Source organism: Doryrhamphus excisus, linkage group LG5, assembly GCF_037039965.1.
Source record: "Doryrhamphus excisus strain RoL-2023G ecotype Guam linkage group LG5, RoL_Dexc_Guam_v1.1, whole genome shotgun sequence".
NCBI lineage: Eukaryota > Metazoa > Chordata > Actinopteri > Syngnathiformes > Syngnathidae > Doryrhamphus > Doryrhamphus excisus.
The window spans coordinates 1,052,767-1,073,096 of NC_136361.1; the positions used below are offsets into that span (position 1 = coordinate 1,052,767).

Consider the following 20,330-nt stretch of genomic DNA (forward strand, 5'->3'; position numbering starts at 1 on the left):
ACACCGACTCCTCCCCACTCGTGCACAGGGAGCATCACGGCTCTAAAACTGCTAACGAGTGGCTGCCAGTTCACACTCATCGGGACAATTAGTCATAAAAACACTCGTAATATCATTCCAGGACTATTATAGCTCATCATTGAAACGGCCATTGAAGACGTTGTTTGGGTAATCAAGTGGGAAAAGACCCCACTCAGCACTGCTGGGCTCGTGTTCCCAGTATCAGGCCTGCATTCCTCCAGCGAGGGTCCCCACAAAGCCGGAGCCGAACAGCTGAATCATGCAGACGTGAGTGGGTTTGGGGGGTGGGGGTGGGGGGGTTCTGGACACTTTATTGCTTTGGTTGCGCCGGCCCTCGCTCACTCGGAGCAACACAAGACCACGCAGGCCGGAGTGGAAGCATGGTCATGTCCACTGTGACACGCAAGCGTGGACTTTAAATGGCCGGCCCCCGTAACCCCGGGACACGTTTGGGTTTGTTTGCTCCGACTTGGGTGTCATGCCAGACACGTTGCAGAGGGACGTTCCAAAGGAGGATGGCGTGACCTTTCCCATCTGAGCTACTACATTGGACTCCATTAGTGGAGCCCTGTGGGATGTTTCCTGCATGCTTTCATTAACTATGTAAACACGTGTAGTCCCAAGATAACGTATTCACAGGGGGGGGGGGCTATTTTGGGGAGCCGTTTTGGTCTGTTTGTGTACGGGCAGGGAGTGGGAACATAACTGACGATTGGAGAGTTTTGTTTTTTTTTTTTTTTACAATGAAGAAAGTCACAGAGCATCCATCTGCAGACTCCCGGACGGAGGGGGGGGGGGGGGGCTGAGCACGTGGTGGTCAGCAATGTGCTAGTTCGTGGAAAGGAAGACGTAGCAGGACTTTATTCCTCAACCACCAACAACCCCATGGCTTACTAGATTATTTAACTTTAATTAAATGAAATGATTAACTAAATTGTGATCATCATCATCAAATAGGTGCATACCATTGCATGAATCCTCAGCTGCTGTTTTAGCTCTTTGTATGTCTTTAGAATGCTCCGTATAAAAGACGTGTTCCATGTGTCGCATAAAGTGGGGATTATGGATGATGGGGAACGTTCTAAAAAAGGTGTACTTTCCCTTTAAACCACATTTAGAAAGAAAAGACGGCAAAATGTGACCTTTGGCCTCGCCTCCCTCTCCTGGTGCAGCACGAGCGCGTAAATAACGGATGAAGCCTGAATGTGGCATCATGGTGACATCATTATTCCCGAGATAAAACGAGGAGGAGGAAAGGAGAACGCCTGTGTGATGCAATCATGATGTGTTCATGTTGCCGTGTTTATGAGCTGGTGTGTATTCTTGGGGGGGGGGCCGTGAAAATGAACAAATGACCAATGTGGTCATGTGACGATGACATTATGTTCAGACATTTGCATAATTAGAAGCTTGGTGTCCAATGTTGACAGCAAAGGATTCTCCCGTTCTGCCAGCAGGCGTCAGATGCAAAACATGGGTAGCCCCCCCACCCACACCCCCCCTTATACGGCGTGCTGATAGACTTAGCAAGCGACCTCCTGTTAGAAGACAATGGGGCAGGTCAGCGCAGGAAGTGGAAGGAGGGGAAGAGGAGGGGCGTCTCACAAAGGGACTAACGATGGGGGGGGGGGCTACTAGGTCCACAGGGATGAAGAGCCTGGAAGAAGAAGCTAACCACCCAAAATGGCTTAGTGGACTATGTTGATCCTCTTTGGTACCAACATCAACCTGCCAACCTTCAAGAGCTTTTAGGAGTATTTATTTATTTTGGATGTTAAAAAGGCTTACTGTTTAGCTATTAGCTATTTGCTATTAGCTATTAGCTATTAGCTATTAGCTAGATGAAAAGAGATGAAAAGAGCAACAAGAATAAGCAGTTGTTCTTCACACGTTCTGGTTTGGTGGCGTGCCTTGGGATGTAAAAAAGGCGGCTCGGCTCATCTTTCAGTACAGTACATGAAGTTCCCAAAATACTGCAAGTATGACATGTTATAATGAAAGTACCGGTTCCTACTTGCTGACAGCATGGCTAGAAAGGCTCCTTGCTGGAGCTCTTTGAATAGCCGGCTTGTTAGGCGGGATAGGTGTGTCCATGACGAGCATTCCTTGCTGTTTTTCCATCTTTCTATCGGAAGCGCAGGAAAGAGACTGGTGTGTTCGTGTCTCGCATAAGGACTGCATGACGGCAACATTCCAAAAAAAAAAGAACTTGACAGTAAAATGAGAAAGGTAACATTTTGTAGGAAATGATGAAACATGTGGAATACGCTGGTAACTTTTCTCTAAAGTTTGGAAAGTATTTTCCTTGGTGCATTGTGATGCACACACACACACACACACACACACACTTGAGTTAGCTTGGAAATGACTCCAGCAGGTTGTTCCGTCATGCTAACATCAAAGTCAGGTCAGTATTTTATTGGTTATCCACTTTTTATTCTTGCCGCTTGGCACACGCGTGCACACACGTGCACACAGACTGGAAGGTCAAATCCACGCAGGAGTCAGTCATTAGAAGCAGCAATCTTGAAGCATAGCGTGAAACCAGTCGACCCTGCAGCAGGGCGTTAAATACGAGTGGAATGGAAGCTCAAAAAGGTCTGTACACGTGTATACCTGGATACTTTCATACCTGGATACCTGCATACCTGTATACATGTATACCTGGATACTTTCATACCTGTATACTTGCATACCTGCATACCTACTCGTGTTCTGGCAGCACGTGTGCTTGAACGCATCACCAGCGCAGGGCACACGGTGCTTCACGTTTGTGCGTCCAGTGAACAAATAACGTAATTAAAGGAGTTCCTGTCTGGAATCTGTCTGTAGTGTCCCAATGATGGTCATCCTTTGTGGACTTTGTGGGCCATACCATTCCACACAATGAAAACATCTTCGGCAAGACGTCTTAAAATGATATCGGCGATGAATAAAAATGGGCTGCCGGTGCTGCTACTGGTGCTTTTCCATAGCTCAGACCAGTGAGACCATAAAACCAGTCAGGGGTGTTTTATGGTAAAACAGGTTTCCAAACCTTTGCTTGGGTTAGCTACCCAAGTTTGACAGAGTAGCTGCTGCACGGCGTCGCGTCGGTTTCCTGCGCCGGCAGAGCAGCAGTAAATCAGGGAGGCGTGTGAAAGCGCGTTGTGTGATCAAAGCTGTGATCGTGGGCCAAAGTAAGTACTTAGCGAGCCGACTTAGCGAGCCATCCTGTGAGTGGGAAGATGGGAATGTGGCAGGGACATCGCCCCGCTTCTTTGGGCCACTTTGATGAAAAACAGGAGGATGAAGAGGCATCTGTGAAATATCTTAAATGGCATGCAGGGAAGGAGTTGATGGAAAGAATATTCCGTATTCCTCCACACAAACTTCTACTTTTGAAATTCCATGCAAAAACTAGTCAGTCTACGGAACCTGGTTGGGGATTTTGAGGGTTCAAGTTCAGATTTGGTTCCAGGGTGCTGCTGGGGCTCCCTTGAGCAAGGCATTAACATGTAGAAGCTCTGTTGGTGAATTAGTTCCAGAACCGACGGCAATTAGTGAATTTCCACCATATTTTTTAAGCTTAACCCGTTTACAGCCTTTTAGAGACTTTAACATGATTAGAGCCCTCTAGAAATGAAATAACACCCCTATAGTCACCTTTACTACCCAACATTGTTGATAAGACATAATATTAAATAAGACATAATATTCCTGCACAGCCGTCTGACTCCGCCCCCTAGTATCCTGCTTTTGTTCTGGCCTTTGCATGAGTCACGTTAGCGTCTGCCCCCCAGGGAGACTAAAAGGGCGGCTGCTGTTCCAGCCTTATTTTGCTCCGGTAAGGAAGAAAGGAGGATCTGGGCGATGCCACCCAAGATAAAGACTTTCCTTACTAATGGTGTCACGGCCATTAAGCTTGCTAAGTGTGTTTATTTGTCTCCACTCCAAAGGAGAAGGCAACCTCCAACATGTTCTCACCAGACACCTTATTATGGAGGAGGGTCTGGCTGACGTAGGAACCTGCAGAACTTCAAAATAAACACACCAGGGTCACCAAACGGAGGACTTGGCTGCGTCACCTTCCACCTGAAAGACCTTTTAGATCTTTCCCTGGACTGAAGATTGGCCATGCTGTGGAAATGTACCCTTTCCACAGCATGGGAAGTCATTTGGCCCACGATCCTTCCGTGACACACAAACTACTTTCTTTTGAGAAATGGATTATTTGGATTAGTTATTTGTATAAATATGAAACCTTCCTATTGTTGCCATATGGTCCTGCATTGCATTTGGTTTGTAAATAGAAGTTGAGAAAGTTGTGTTCATGTCCCCACTTGGCCTTGAGTCCGTGTCCTTTACATATTTCATCCCTATTGCCACGGTAACACCCCCCCCCGCTTTCCCCAAAACCGCCTTGCTCTCACCTCAAATGGAGCCTTTTGTCCCACGTGGGCGGCCGGGGTCAGGATGTATTCAGTGGAAGTCCTGGCTGCTCACGGGGGACATGAATATGTAGTCAGCGGTTGGGGGGGCACGGGGGGGGGCTAAATGGGCCGCTGCCATCACTTATTCAGCTATTCCACTGATTCAAAGTAACCCGGGAAAGAAAAGAAAGCATTTAGAGAATTTACAAAGCCACCATCGCTTGGCATTTTTATTCAAATCAGTTTGAAGGCAAGAAGGGAAGGGAGGAGGCCACTGGGGACCCGCAGGGAAGGGCTTTTATTTATTTATTTATTTATTTCATTTATTCATTGGCGGCATTTCCCTCCAATTCATTCAGCTATCGTGGAAATGATCAATGAGAGGAGGCCCTCAGGGTACGTACAAGTTCCCTTCCGACGTACACCCAAATGACCCCTAGTGTACCCACGGTACACACGCACTTGTGTCCATTACATTTGCCGAATATTAGTTGTAGTTATTTGTATGGTCAGATGTTTCATGCCGTCATGATGATGGCACTTTAGTCGTACTCCCCATTGGGCCAAGTGATAGATTGATATCGTCCATTGATTGAAACAAGCTAATATATAACCCCCCCCGACCCCCACCAAGGTGAATGAAAACGTAAGGTCAAACCAATAAGAGGTAATAGCCCCTGTAGACTGACCCCCCCCGGGTCCCCTGGCCTTAATCCCCCCCATATATATACGGGCTGGATCAGGGCTCCAATTTATTAGCCAGGGGCCACCCCCACCAGCCTCGATCGATGGCCAACTGGGGGTAGGAGTTATTAAAGCGAACCCTTGGAGCCTCCCAAATGCCCCCCCGCCCCCAAAAAAAGAGTAATTAATACTAAATGTCTAACGCGTTTTGTGTGCGATAGAATCCTCACGTATAGAATAATAATAATATATAGAATCATAGCCCTCAACCGAATGTGGGGGCTTGAAGTCCATTTAATGTAATGGGGGGGGGGCACTAAGAGCACCCCACTCCACACATGACCAATACATTTGCATACGTTTGTGACAGGAGATGACAAAGGAGATGACAAAGGAGATGACAAAGGAGATGACAAAGGACATGGCTGTGTGTAGAGGACAGGAAAGTGAAAGTGAAAGCTAAAGTACTTACAAAAGAGTTATTAGAGGTATTGAACTGTGATGTGTGTCGCTCTATCGGACTTCCAGAGTAGCGTGTCAGTGAAGCTGCGGGATCAGACGTTGGCCAATCCAAGTCCTTCATAAGCAGACGGAATAAGCACAGGAAGCCATCATGGCTTCCCGAGGGATGGCGAAAATAATCAAAACCTAATAGTAGCTTGAATTTGGATTCAGATTTGAGTTCTTGCTAATTGCTAGCCCGTTGTCATGTTAGCACCTGTAGCTAAATGCTAATCTTCGTCCAGGTCGCTAAGTCAAGTCTAACCCGGAAGAGTTGCGTCCCCTCCAGGACTGCAGTGGAGGTGCCAAACCTTCCCATGGTGTCTGGGCAGCTGCTTGTTTAAACTCCTGTGACGTGCAGCAAATGAAGTGAAACAAATCCAAATGTTTCATGCTGTGTGACGGCAACAGATGCACGGTTGGGATATCGGCACGTTTCTGGATGCTTTTACTTTCCCGACGGCCCCGACGGGACATAAAGCATCAATCAGCACCCTTGTAAGTGGAAGCATTCCAGACCTTTTAACATACATCAGCATTGTGTGCTTCCCCTTAGGACAGCTCTACTTCCCATTCCGACGAGAATAAAAGTCCCTTGGAGGCCAAGACATTCCATGAATGGACTATAACAGCATTTCCTTCAAAGCTGATCAAAATGGATGATGTTTGGAAAAAAGCACGTCATGGTGAAGGACTGAATGATTGAATTAAATGGGAGCCAAGGCCAAACATCCAAAGTTGGAAAACTACCAAATACTCACAAAGGCCTGAATTTTCTCATTGGGATTCGTTTCCCTGGAAAACTTTTTTTTCAATATAATTCCGATTTAATATAAGAATTATATATATCATATATTCACGATGTCGCTTATAAGGTGTTCCTTCGATGCGGTCATCAGTGTAATGATCACTCCAGGCACTGATGATGTCTCCTTGTCATCATCCATGGGTGAAAGACAAATGTTCAAATGTTAAACGGACTATTAGCCAGGCATCAGCTAATGCTAACGATGGCGGAAGGCTGACTGTGACTGTTTGTATTTCCTGATACTGGAACTGGACTGGTAAGTTGGTAAGTCCATACGGGTGTCATGTTGTATCCTCCTGTTGTCTTTTTAAGGTGCCTGCCTTGGATCAGATGGAATTGACGGTGATGTCATGTTGATTGATACGCTATGATTAATATTAATATGCACATCCTCATCAAATAGAGTATCACTCAGCTACTTTTGGTGCGACTGCTATTTTGATGAAAAATACACGGAAGCACGCTGCTTTCATTGAGAGCCCCCCCAGCCCCCCCGATGATGGCACTGCGAGCGCTCGTCCATCATGGACGTCACCACCAAGCCTAAATATAATTTTCACCGTTGCTTAGAAAATGGGTCAGTGTGGAAGATGATGCTAAGCTAGTAGAACATACTTTGGCAAAGCTGATGAATCACGTCAGGGATGCTTTGAGAAAAAGTATGGAAGAGGATACAGGCTCGTTCCTGGAGGCGTCCACAACAATCACTTCACGTTGCCTTTGACGCCGTCTCCTCTTGTCGTGGCATTAAAGCGGAGCCGAGTCGTTTGGAGGATGAGATGGAAGCTCAGCAGCGGCGTATGCGCACGGCGGCGATGCGGGGATGGATGACAGCTGGTTAGCAAACTGTTTGCATAGCCATGGACGTGTTGCTCAGGCTGCTTCCACGATCCAAGAACACATCCACCGGCCTTTTGGGAGAATCCTAACAAGTCACACACCTCAGCCGGCGCTTCCATGTTCTTAGCTGACTTCCCTGAGAAACGGCAGAGTTTCCTTCAGCTACTTGCTTTGGCAGCCGGGACGCCAAATGTTGGCCGTCTTTTCGGAGTCTGAGTTGAAGGGTGGTAATTGTGGTCGCTCTCACACAGCGGCGTGTTTCCGGTGTAGTTTACTGGCACGTGACTTCTGGCACAGTTAGAATATATGTTCCTGTATGAATTATGTCACAATGACCCCTAACTTGTGAGTCATCTGCTTGGAACGTTGGCCAAGTCAAAGCTTTCACAAGTGTGCTTTTACTTGTGCAGTTTAAATTGTTTGTAGAGGAAATCTACCTTTTCCATATTTTAGTGTTGTTGAAGTTACAGGACTTCAGCCAAGACAAACCAGCCATGTTGAAGGCGTGCAGTGTTTTCTTGGACAAATTATTGGAGGAAAAAAACGAGCCTCATTGTTGGCTTTGACATAAAATCCAACAACCCAGTTGCTAAATTATGGAATCCCACCCGAGGAACCTGTGACAGGCTTCCTCCATTAGCGTGTCCATCAGCAGGTGGATTGGAATTGCTGCCGTTTCCTCAGTTTGTCTTCTTTTACGCTTTCCCTCCCTAGACATGCCTCTCCATGTCCGTCGGAGCAGCGATCCTTCCCTGGCCGGCCTTCCCGCCGGTGAAATTCCACTTGGCACAGAAGAACCGTCCAGAAAGAACCCGAGTCGCTGGTCCACAACCGCTGGCTTCCAGAAGTATAACCACAAGCCCCACACGGATGGCGGCACCAACAGCCTGGAACGCAAGGTACCTCTAACTCTGACTCCTCTTTTTTTTTTACATGGAATCTGATGTGTATCAAAAATACCGAATGATCACTTTTGGCACCCCCAAAACGACACTATACGACTATACGACAGTCGGACTATAGTACCAGTTTTTGGCAGTTAACTGGTTCTAGAACCAACTGTCAAAATGGAATTTCCTCAAAGCAGGAGTTTACCTATTTATAAAAGGAATATTTTGGTGATTACAGGTGCTTTTAAATGTGATTAGAGCCCTCTAGACATGAAATAACACCCCTATAGTCGCCTTTACACTCTTATTACTTACTTAGAAGGATGCTGCCAGGTAGGTTATGTTATGTTTTTTATACTATTTGACTGCTAGTTGGGGAAGACACTGTTTGCTGGGTACTGCATCTTGTGAAGTAGTACTGTAAGCACAGTACTACAGTTGGACTGGAGCAGATTCCTCCAGGATCCATCAGACCGCATCCTCTCTTCTTCACTTTCACCCATTTGCTCCCAATGTCTTCATCCTTAAGATCATCTGATGAGGAATTTTCAGCACATAAAACCTGAAGCTGCACCTTCCATGTGGAAGGGGAGCCAATTATCATCCTAACCCCCCCACCCCCACCCCCCCCAGACCTCTACTTCTCTCCGGGAGGACAATGCAGTGCAGGGATGTGACACAGCAGCCTTCCATGCGATTAGCTTGTCGGGCGGCATCGTCCGCTAATCCTTTTTAAAGGCACTCCACTTGTCCGAGCCTCAGCGATGTTGACAGCACACTTCCACGCCAGGGGAGCCACGGGAAACGCCCATGAAGCCTTTATTTTGGGGGGGGTGTCCTTTCCGGCCCGTGTCAGAGTGCCGTCCTTTAGACACTGAAACCTGGGCATAGTCCTGCGTACATAGTTTCACTAGCGTGTCGTACGTGTCGCCTTCATGCGCTCCATTTCCATGCTACCGTGTTTAGAACAAGAAGATAGGAAATGACATCACACCAGAGCTCTAATCTTAAAATCGGAACATTTTACTTCCAGTATTTCTTCATTCATTCCTTTTCAATGCTGTTGATTTACTTCTGGACGATGGAATCTACCCAGCATGGTGCACTGTGGTCGGACGCCCCCTACGAGCGCCCCGGTGTGCCGCCCCGGAGGTCAGTAGAACCAGGCTAGAGAGCTAGGGCCGCCTGGTGTGGCCCAGTATGGTGGACTGTGGTCGGACACCCCCTACGAGCGCCCCAGTGTGCCGCCCCGGAGGTCAGTAGAACCAGGCTAGAGAGCTAGGGCCGCCTGGTGTGGCCCAGTATGGTGGACTGTGGTCGGACGCCCCCTACGAGCGCCCCAGTGTGCCTCCATGTTCTCATGCCGGAAGCCAGTGTCGCTTCTTCAGATGTTGACGTTCCTGAGGATATAACTGCACCTACTGGTCACATTTGGTACTACAGTCGACTGCATAGAATTGGTATTCCAGTATCCATCCTCACATCCTGAATTTGAGCCTTGGGACTATCCCACAGGGCTCCAACGGCGTGACGTGAATGGTTCTTTCTACGTTTTGATAACAAACTCCACGTTGGGTATGTTGTATTGGTAGCAATGACTTTAGCATACTGGGCTGTCAGGCAGCGATGCTGGGGCCAAGCCTGCGTCTTTCCTGTCCATAAAGACCACATGTCCAATGTATTAGTCCATATATTTATTCCCTTGAGCGCAGTCTGAGGTTACAGGAATGCCGTGTAAGCAATAAAGAATCCAGAAGGGATTGTGGAGTCCAAGCGGGCGTGTCTTCCATTGTCAATGTCCGTGATGCGTCCCTTGGGGGAAGGATCTCCTGGTTGAGTAAACCCACCACTACCTTCTAGAACTTTTAGCTGTTCTGCTACTTCTCCACTTGGATTTTATGAAGTGTGGTAAAAGCTGGCGCTGTGTCGCAAGTTGAAGGTCGTGCAGAGGTCATCCGTGTAGAGTCAAGTTTAACAATCCTGACTGCCAAGCTTCCTCGCCTCGTCACGCCACATTCTGACCTGCGAAGACTTGCTGTGACTTCTGGCCTGTGACTTCCTGTTGTTTCCTGTTGTCCGCCACTTCTATAACTCGATGAAGGAAAATGCATAAATACATAATATGTCTTATTGATGTCTTATTGTCTCATAATGTATCGACTTTATTGGGCAATGCAGATGTAAAGGTGACTATAGGGGTGTTATTTTTTGTTATTTGTTGAGAGCTCTAATCATGTTGATCACAGCATTTAGAAGACGGTAAACTAGTTGTTTATGCCATAACTACAAAATATTTCATTCCTGAATTGAATGCTACGTCATGGACATGGACTTGAGGCTCTGCAACCACCTGAGCGCCATAAAGGAGGCTTATTGTTTGTTGGTCATGTTAGCATAAGGACTGAAGACTGTTAGCATCCCGTCTGACTGTTTCATCATCTGTGCTAATTAAACATTCTGTTAATTTCATCCTTTCCCAAACTCGAGCGAAGACCGTCCCCTGATCATCAACTAGGTTTTTGGCATCCCATAATGTCTTTGAATAAGCTCCACCTTTAAGATGCTGTTGTGGTGTTCTGTGAAGGGCCGGGGAGTCCAGGCCTACCGGAGTCTTCCTCGGGATGCAAGTGGGTGGACCACTCGGTTCCAAAGAGAAATGACGAGATCCTCCCTCAGCACCAACCACCCAATGGTGGACCGTTGGCTTGATCGCCAAGAACAGGTACGCCGCTTTTGGAAAACGTCCCAGCCTCTTCTAGTGTGGAGCGTTTGTAGATACTCCATCAATGGTTGCATCATACTGTACTTCCCAAGTACGTGAGATAAAAAACACATACAGTACATGCGTCCTAAATCTGGGCCGCCGTCTTTGGGAAGCTACAGTTCAACGCCGATACGAGTGAATGACGTTCCGTCACCGCCATCGATGTCAGACTGGCTCCTCCGAAAGGTTCCAGGTCTCCTGGTCCACGCCGCCATGTTCCGTCTGCACTTGGTGACTGTGTGGCTTCGCCACCGGTCCCCCTTCTGCTCCGCCTGTCAAGGGGAGTAAAGTGTTCCATTTGAAAGTTATCGAAAGTGACAGAAGGCTGGAGGCAGAATAGAAATGACCTTGGGACGGGACCTTGTGTAATAACTAACGGCCCGACCTTGTCTGACCCACGGAGGACGCTTTTGACACGCCCGCTTCATTCACCTTTGACAGTAAAGACATGGTTTTGTTACGTCCCACTTCCTCCTGGCCCCCAAAACACCCATGCTAGGCTGGGTGCCAGTGAATTGAAAACAAATTGTATCTGAGAGACGACTGACAGTAGTAGTAGTAGTAGTAGTAGTAGTATTAGTAGTAACATGTGACGTGACAATAACGGCATGGTCATGTGTGAAAGTCATTGATTAGATTCCCCATTATCGCTCGTTATTGGTAGACAGTAATGTTTATTATGATTATTATTCATTATAAACAAATAATAGTAATCATATTACCACATTAATGTCCATGCTGTTCCTGTTTGTACCGCATCATGTTTCCGGGTACTTTTCAGTACCTGAAGTCCATCTTCTCTCCTTTGGTGCCGAACGCCAGTAAAGCAGCTGTTCTGCCTGGCGACGCTTAGAATGCTCCAAGTGCTTCAGCCATTTATATTTGATCAGGCTTCCTCCGCCTCCATGAATAGAAAATGAGGCGCACAGGAGGACTAAAACGGCGCTTTGACTTTCAAAGTAAAACTAAGAGCGAGCCATGCGTTTGAGGATGTCGCTGGGAATGATCGCCTAAGCAGTCGCTCAATAGAGCCCATGCATGCCGATTTCAACATGGACCAGGAGTACACAGATGCTGTATGATTTTCCTTGCGGTGAACTTTGTTGTCGTTCTTGCCGTTCTTGGCTCGGCTAAAAGAAAAAGCAAAGTGTGGGTTTTATCTTATTTACTGGATGTCTTGTTTTCTCTGGTTATATCTACTCGATCTATATCTACTATGTTGGGTGGTACAAATGTAAAGGTGACTATAGGGGTGTTATGTCATGTCTTGAGGGCTCTAATAGTGTTAAAACTGTAACTATGAAAATGTACTTCTTAATATTGAGTCCGACTTTGTGCAAATTGGCTTGCCATGGTGGGGTCTGGAACCAGTTACCAACCAGTTTAGGATGTCCAATTGACCCAACCAGTTCAAAGGTGGCCGGTTCAGTTCTCCATCGGTGGCAGCTCAGCTTCCGCCCGTTCTACTGAGATGCCTTCATTGAATCCTCTCCATCTGCTGCATGTCCTTAGTTCCTTGGCTGCAGTCCCCTCCGTGCCGCAGCTTCTTCCAGCGCTAATTCTTGATTAGGGTTCATGCGTTCGGCTTCTCCGATTTGCCCCGTGGAGTGAGAAATCACTTTCTCAATGAGAATAATTGAACAGGGGGTGCCAGCTCATTACCCGCAGATCACTGGGAGAAAAGAGGCACCTCAGCTCCAGACAATAATGACTTCAGGGAATGAAGTGGGGGGGGGGGGGGGGGGGGCAAATCCACATGGACAGCGGTGAGCAAAACAGTTCTTATTTGGTAGAGTGATCAAAGGTGGTAGAGCACATCTTTGTCCTTTCTCCTTCTCTTGGACTTATTATTCCAAACAATTCCACACTCCACAGTGGGTCAGATGGGTCCACCCTGACACAGCACGCTCCATCAGCACAATATGCTGTCCTCACTTCCTGTGGAGTGATGCTTTTAAGGTGCAGGAGAAACATAACGAGGCCCGGCCAGCAGCGTTAAGTGGAAGGAACGGCCTCCCCAAATCGACCCATTTCATTGGCCTGCAGAACAACGCTGGTCACCGCCGGATGCCGATGGGCAAACCAGGTGTATTTCATGAGAAAGCATTGGCATTCTCTCACCTGGAAGACCTGATCCACGGCAGTCCCTCACTTCAGCCTACGAGATTGTCAGAGGCTTTTGGGACTTTTCTTCATTAGCAGTCCTACCGGGACGCTCATTTCCCAACACATCTCTTCTTTTAGCTGGCTCTGAAAACGGACCCGGCCAAATGACTTTGTGTTCCTCCCTCATCCCAGCGTCTCAGCTTCCAATTAAAGCCCAAATGGAATGACCCCCGCCATCAGCGCCACCTTGATCCCCCTAGCTTCCATTATTCCAACACGACAGCAAACATTGATCCGGCCAATAGACTGTTGAGCCCCGTAATCACCAGCTCAACTGTGTACCAGCGCTTTACTGGCTGCTCAATAATTCATAGTTCAGCATCTCCTTCCTCTCGTTGGTCAAAACCCTGCAGCCGCCGTGACGAGTCGCTACGGTGTGGTCCCATTCTACTTCCTGTTGGCGCGGGGAAGAAAAAAATGTGTTCAATCACAGTCCGTATCCAGATATTGGACGCTCTCGGGGAAATGAACATCACCGACGCTCACTGACCTTCACTGACCTTCACAGGATAAAAGATGGATTCCACATTCCACGCAGTGGGAAGCAGACTGGCCTCCTACTTAATAAGCTGAAAATGATGATGAATCTGAGAACCACCAAGCATCTCTTAATGCACTGCGATTCAGACGGGGGGCCGCCCGCTCCACAACCCCCACCCCGCCCCCGCCCCCACCATCACAGGATTATCTCTTCTGATCAGCCATCACACGTCAGGTGGAGAAGACGATAATATCCCCTTTGACGTGTTCTTGTCTGCCCCAGAAAGTTGTAGATACGCCTGCCAAGTCCTATTTGAATGTTAATTCACTTCTGCTACATTCCCGTTCAAAAGCAAGGCGTGCTCGGACAAAAGCCACGGATAATAACTCCATAATAACTGATAATAACTCCACTATTCAGGCAGAACTTCTCCCGAGTCCAAAAGCAGTCGGGTCCGGTGCTGCGGTTATTGATGAGGTTTGTGACCGATCCTGGTCCTCTCGGCCTGTTGTGGGTTCTTCTCATTGAGCAGGTGATTGATTTAAGCCGTCATTAGTCGGCCTAATTCAATTGAAGTGCAGTTGAACAATACAGTAGGCAAAGGCCAGATAACGGCGGCATTGATGGATGGCTCCAGACCTGCTATATAAAACAGAACACATTGTGGATGAGGGACCACCAGGGAGGAAGGTAGGATGTCTTTTCATAAATTTTCAATAAGCGCTGTTGTACATCCTTTAACCCCCCCTGCCCCCCGCCCCCCACCCATCTACAAGCCACGATTGGCTTCCCCGACGTGGACAAAATGCAAGCCCACATCTGATTTCATTAGCCTAACTGCATTAGGAACCTGTCTGCCGTTTGCCTCAAGTCAATCCTGGTCGGGACGTTTACAAGCCAGAAGCTTCTTGCACATCAAACGCAAGCACGCTTTCATTTCTGGTGTGCAGAAGCAGAAACCGAAATGTATTCACATCAACATGCTTTATTTAAACTGTTAACATCACATCTTGGTGACAAGTCAACATTTTGATGAGAAGGAAGGATCCTTGCTTTGGACCCTGTGATCACCTGCTGAAGGTGACTCGGCTTTGCTGGCTCACAGATGCAACCCATCATATTATTATTATTATTATTGACTGGCTTTGTCAAAAAGCAGATTGCCAGATCAGCAACCATTGCCGTGGTCACCACTGCCTGTTAGGGTGATAATAATTCAAGCAGACAGAAACAGCTTTTTTCCTTGTTAATGTCGGCCATTAGGTTCTATTGAGGACCTTGGGGTTTGGGTAAATAGGTTGTGATGTCATCCGCAGATCAGGTTCCATCTTGTATAAGGTTCTGTCTTCTCCAGCGTAAATGCAAATTAGTGTCTCATGATCTCAGTTCCCGTGACATATTACTCGCTTTAATGGCGGCGCGGCACGACGAGCTGGCGGTGCAGGAAGGGTTAAGTCGTGGCCAAAGGGGCGGGGCTCGGTTGTCGGCTGCAGCAATCACGTCTTAACCGAATCACGGAGGCCGCATTGGGAGCCAAATTGCCTGTAATGGCAGTACGCTCCTGGGTACACGCTAGCGTACGTAGCTGACCCAGCTGGGGAGACGCGCTACTAACAGGAGAACACGCCTCCATCTATTGTTGGACTTTGAAAACATACTTCTTGGTTTCATGTTGCGTCAGATCACACCATCCATTGGTTGGTTCGGAAGAAGCAGAGGGGATTGAACCCTCCCACTTCTCCATCTCTACTTGCAATTCATTTGCACCAACTTCTGCATGTTGACACTTTCGTCATTTCACTTTGTTCTCTTCCTGTGTGAAAAGGAAGGTGTGAAGATATTAGGATGCAAGGCAGACTTGCAATAATTGACACTTGAGCAAAATAAGGATGCTCTACCATTCAACTGGAATGAATGTGATGAAATAGGAATGGATGAATCCGGTCTTTGCCGCTTGTCCTCACCCGGTTGCTGGAGCCTATCCCAGCTGGTGAGAGCCAGGTTACCCAGGTTAATAAATAGAATAACATAGAAAACCTGTCTGACTTTCTAAACAGGGTTTTAACATTAGAGCCCTGCAGACATGACATAACACCCCTACAGTCACCTTTTTCCTTGCTAACGTCACATTGCACAGCATATCAATATCCTTGAATAGCAAGGATAGCAAGGGAATATGTCATGGAACAGCCATATTGTGAGGGAGGTCTGTGCATGAATTAATAAATAATATGGCCTATTCTTCCTCAAAAGTATGCATATTTAAGGCACAATAATCCCTGAAAATAAAAAAGCTGGAAGTCAACTCAAGTCAACTTGGCTCCCCGGCACCGGAGCACCTCCTATTTTCTCCTATGTCTACTACATTGGGTAATAGAAGTTTAAAGGTGACTATAGGGGTGCTATTTTGTGTCTAGAGGGCTCTAATCATGTTCAAGTGTAGAGGTTTTCTATGCTTGAACTGCCAAATATTTCCTTTGAGTAAAGTATCCCACTTTGGGAAAATTCAATGAAAGGATTCCGGGAACAAACGTTCCTTACGTACGTCTGCATTGTGGCGTTAAAGCAGGACGATGAGGAGCCATTACGGGCTGCTGGTCTACTGCGTCTGAAGTCCGTTGGAGTGGTTTCTGTTTTTCAGTCTTTATTCTAATTGCAGAACTCATGTAGGCTCCTTCACGTCTCTTATCTATTCTTTTTTTCTCGTGGCTATTGTTTGTTTCCATGTGACCCCAATGTCAGGTCACACCATGAAAGTGGTACGTTCAAGGTGGCGGTGCAGGCCGTCTTTGTAAACATGTCGCCAAGCCAACGCTTTGGCTAAACTGCTGACTTCCTGTGGTTTTTCCATGCGGTGAAGGCAGCCTTTCTCCCTTCCAGACACCCTGCTCTCTGGCCCCCATTGTTCCAGAGGAACACAGTGGTCTGAGTGGGGGGGCGGGGGGCGTTCAACACATGAAGCTGTCACTTAGGCGTATGTGGACCTCAGCCTTACAGGGGGGGGGTGGCAAGAAACTCGCTGTGCGCCGTGACCTTTCACCCTCTCCTTGTTAAGCTGTTGATGCCAAAGATGGGCTCAGGAGGGAGTCCCTTCCTCCTCCTCCTCTTCCTCCCCCCCTCCTTCGTCCCCTAACAGTGACATGTTGTACTCGGCCATGGCTAATAGCACAACACACACACACACACAACACACACACACACACACACACACACCCTTACAGTGGGTTTCCTTTGGCACACTAGCTGATGGGGGGTGACAGCTCCTCAACACACACTCTATCCCTGCCCCCTCCAGCAGTGGACTTTATTATACATGCCTCATCCAGACCAGACAGCTGCCCCCCCCCCCCCCCCCCCCCCCCCAGCTCTCAGCTTTCTAACCTGCCAGCCCATTTGAAGATAACAAGACTTTGCACTTTGCGGCTTTCTCTCTTTCTCACCCTTGATGCTGCAACCCTTCCCAATGTCACAGACCTGCCAGATTCTTATGAGGGCCCAGTACGGAGCTCTGATCCCTCCCGGCTCTGTTGGATGAAGGAGGTTGCCGGGGAGGATAGGATGAGGCTTTACGGGGGGCAGGGAGAAGGGCAAACGAGTGAGTGCCACAGGAAGCAGAAAAAGCCTTGTTGTTTTCCCGCACTGCGCCGGTTACCATGGGATCAACGGGGCGCTAAAAGCACTCAAGGGAAGGTAGAAATGGAGGCCGAGCCAAGGAGATGCCCGGAATAACAGCAAGACAAAGCAAGGCAGGCGGGGTGAGGGAGAGTTGAAGGAGAGAGAGGTGAACGTGTGTTTAGCCATTTTCGCTCTCCTTGTCGCTCGGACCGCCGCGGTGCGCTCTTGGCAGTCGATGGCGGGGAGGGCTTCACCTTCAGCCTCGGGTCACGGAGGGATTGTGCCCAAAGCTCTGCTGTGAAATTATACATCGTATTCATACACTTGCAGCAGGCTGAATTCTTTATGGCGGTTCATTTGCCCAAGCTTCACTCAAACGCACCGTCTTGTGAATCGGTGTTCAGTGAGGAATGGCCGACCTTCACCTGAATAGTTTTTAATGACAGTCAAATTGGTCAACAGTCGGAAAAGTCCCTCCATCCTGGTGGGTCACACCCACTTTAAACATTTCATACTAACTCCATATTTCCAGGGTCCACCCCAGCACGTCGAGCAGGTGACACCCGCATAGATCAGGAACTCTTTGGGTTTCTGGGACGGATTTGTTGGATTTCCGTGGTTTCCCAGGAGGAACATTGCTTTGCTTTTCATCTGACCTTTTGGAGGAAATGAATACGGAAACCGAGGTGGAATTATTTCTCCAGTTTATCATTGCACAAACGTCCATATTGATGGATTCCCACAGGGGGCCACGTCCTTTGTCCCCACCCCTCGGGGGTCTTTCTGAGAAGCTTGTGAATGATGGCCCCACAAGGGCCACATCATGAAAGGCAAGTCTGCTGTCGGCTGATTCCTTTCCGTACTGGATGCTGAGGGGGGGCGTCCGGCAGGTAGGGGGGGGGTGCTCTAAGAAATAAATAGGGACCGGGTTTGCGTGTCACCAAAGATACCCTTGCTTCTAAAAAGGGTCAAACCATTTCCATAAAGACATCTGAAAGCCACAAGACCTTTATTTATTTCTTTTTTAAAGACGTGTTTGACATTTGAGTGAGAAACGGAGGGGGGGTCGTTGGGGGGGGGGTGAAGGTGAAATAGCAGACGCAAAGCGAAGGCTCCCTAGGTGAGACCGCGTCCGCTTAGTGAATGCTGACACGCTCCAGCACGTCCATGGCTTTCTTTTACTCAGTCAACGTGATACAAAATGGAGTGTTGGGTGTGCGTGCCACTTGTTGAGCACCTGCCCTACTTTTCCATGAGCGCATGTGATCAACTGCAATTGTTCTGGCTTATTAAACGTCTCCCTCCCTGCAAGCCTCTCCTCCAGCTTGTTACTTGCTTGTTCCGCCACATAATTGAGTTAGAAGGCAGTGGAAGGAAAAACGCTGCCAAGCGGCAATCCTGACACGGCGGCAAAGTCTGGACGCTTCCTTCCTGTTTTTCCCAGACAAAGACATCCATTCTGTGACGTACTCCTTTACGATTTCTCTTGTTTCTAGGAGGAGGAAGAGGAGAGACGAAAACATGAACAAAGAATCGAGCGGATAGAGCCAGTGGGAAGAGCCGACTCCTCGTTGGACCATTCGCCGGTGTTCCGTCTGGAGTGAGTAGCCGCCTAGCGTAGCGTCCCCGGCACCAGAAGACATTTACGGTGGAATTTTCTCTCATGTCTGCTATGTTGGGGAATAAGTGTAAAGCTGACTATAGGGGTGCTATATCATCTGTGGAGGGCTCTAATATGTTTAAACTGTATTGGGAAGGTCATAAACAGGGTTTCTATACAAAAATATTCCTTTTCTAAATAAGGAATCTTACTTGGCGGAAATTCAAATATCCTGGTTGGGTCTGGAACCAATTACCGTAATTCCCGGTGTATAAGCGAAACTACTTTTTTGCATGCTTTGGATTGTGTGCTTGCTTGTGTTAATTTGTGGTCCTGTCTTTATCTCCATAAATCTCCTACTTCTCCTCCTCTTCCTTCTCCTCCTCTTCCGATTCTCACACTTTTCAATGAATCTGATTTCTTTGAGCACAAGAATCTGATGTTAATCACTTAATTGGAATCTTTGTTTGGGTCCTCAATTGACCCTGAGGTCCACCAGCGTTACTTTAGTAACGGACGACACAAGCAGCCAGCTTTGACCCTCCCCCCGCCCCCCCTTCCAGAAATGCCATCCATCATGTTGACGCCGTCCTTCTTCTTTTCTACGGCGTGACGTTCATGTTATTTTTAATTGATGCACGTCTCCTCCCCATATTCCCTCTTCTCCCCACCATCCATCATCATCCTGCAGAGCGATGCTCCAGCCCGTGGAGGTGTCCAATAAAGGCGGGCCCCTGGGGATCCACGTCGTGCCTTTCAGTTCGCAGGATGTCAGGTAAAAATCTTACCATACGCAGCAAATCTTGCTTTCAGCTCATGTCAATCAAATGCCTTATTCCACAATTTGGGAACACATTCAAGGGGTTTTACTCCTGACGGTACAGTTTTTAAAGGTTTATGTTGTGGTGGACGTCCGATATCAGGGACCTGTCATGACGTAACGATAGACCTGATAACACGAGACTGCCTGTACTGTAGAGGTGAGCAAAACAAGCACTCCTTTTTCATCCTGCCTGTGACATGAACGGACTGTTATAATGTCCCCATGTTCACTTCCGCGTGCCATGATGATGATGATGATGGCTGAAAGGCGATCACAACTGCCAAGGTTTGCCAAAGATCTCCGTAGCGTCATGCCGGCTGCTCGGCTCCTGTGTCTGAATACAGTACACCTTCACCTCCCCCTCCATACTCTCCTGCTAGCAGTCATGTGATGATATTTCATTGGGACTCAACGGGTACACGTGGTCACATCCTCATGTCCTCCAGTCCGTCTTACGTTCAATCTGAACTTTAAAAAGTAGATATCAAAAAATCGTTATAGATATCGGTATCAGCATGGAAAACAAAATGGTACTGCATCATGTAGTTTGCGCCAAATGGGAGCTTCCTGCTACTCAGGAATCCATGTTGGTTAAAGAATAAAGTCCCGCTGCAGAAGTCCCCCCCCCACTGGTGCCCCCGCCATGTTTTTTTCCTAACCTTCCAATCCTCCGTCTTGAAGGTGACGCAGCTTTTTAAAGCAATGCGCTGACGGAGGACAGGAGG

At 47.9% G+C, this 20,330-nt stretch overlaps 1 protein-coding gene across 5 annotated transcripts in view; it reads left to right on the plus strand.

The window, feature by feature from the left end:
- LOC131108418 (partitioning defective 3 homolog) overlaps positions 1–20,330 on the plus strand; it is a 183,159-nt gene that overhangs the window by 48,445 nt on the left and 114,384 nt on the right. For 4 of the 5 annotated variants that reach the window (XM_058059327.2, XM_058059333.2, XM_058059330.2 and 1 more), the window contains 4 exons: positions 7,981–8,165; positions 10,741–10,878; positions 18,679–18,782; positions 19,474–19,557. In XM_058059327.2, coding sequence (XP_057915310.2) covers positions 7,981–8,165; positions 10,741–10,878; positions 18,679–18,782; positions 19,474–19,557 — 511 coding nt within the window. The remainder of the gene's footprint in view (positions 1–7,980; positions 8,166–10,740; positions 10,879–18,678; positions 18,783–19,473; positions 19,558–20,330) is intronic. The other variant, XM_058059332.2, reaches the window with a different exon arrangement.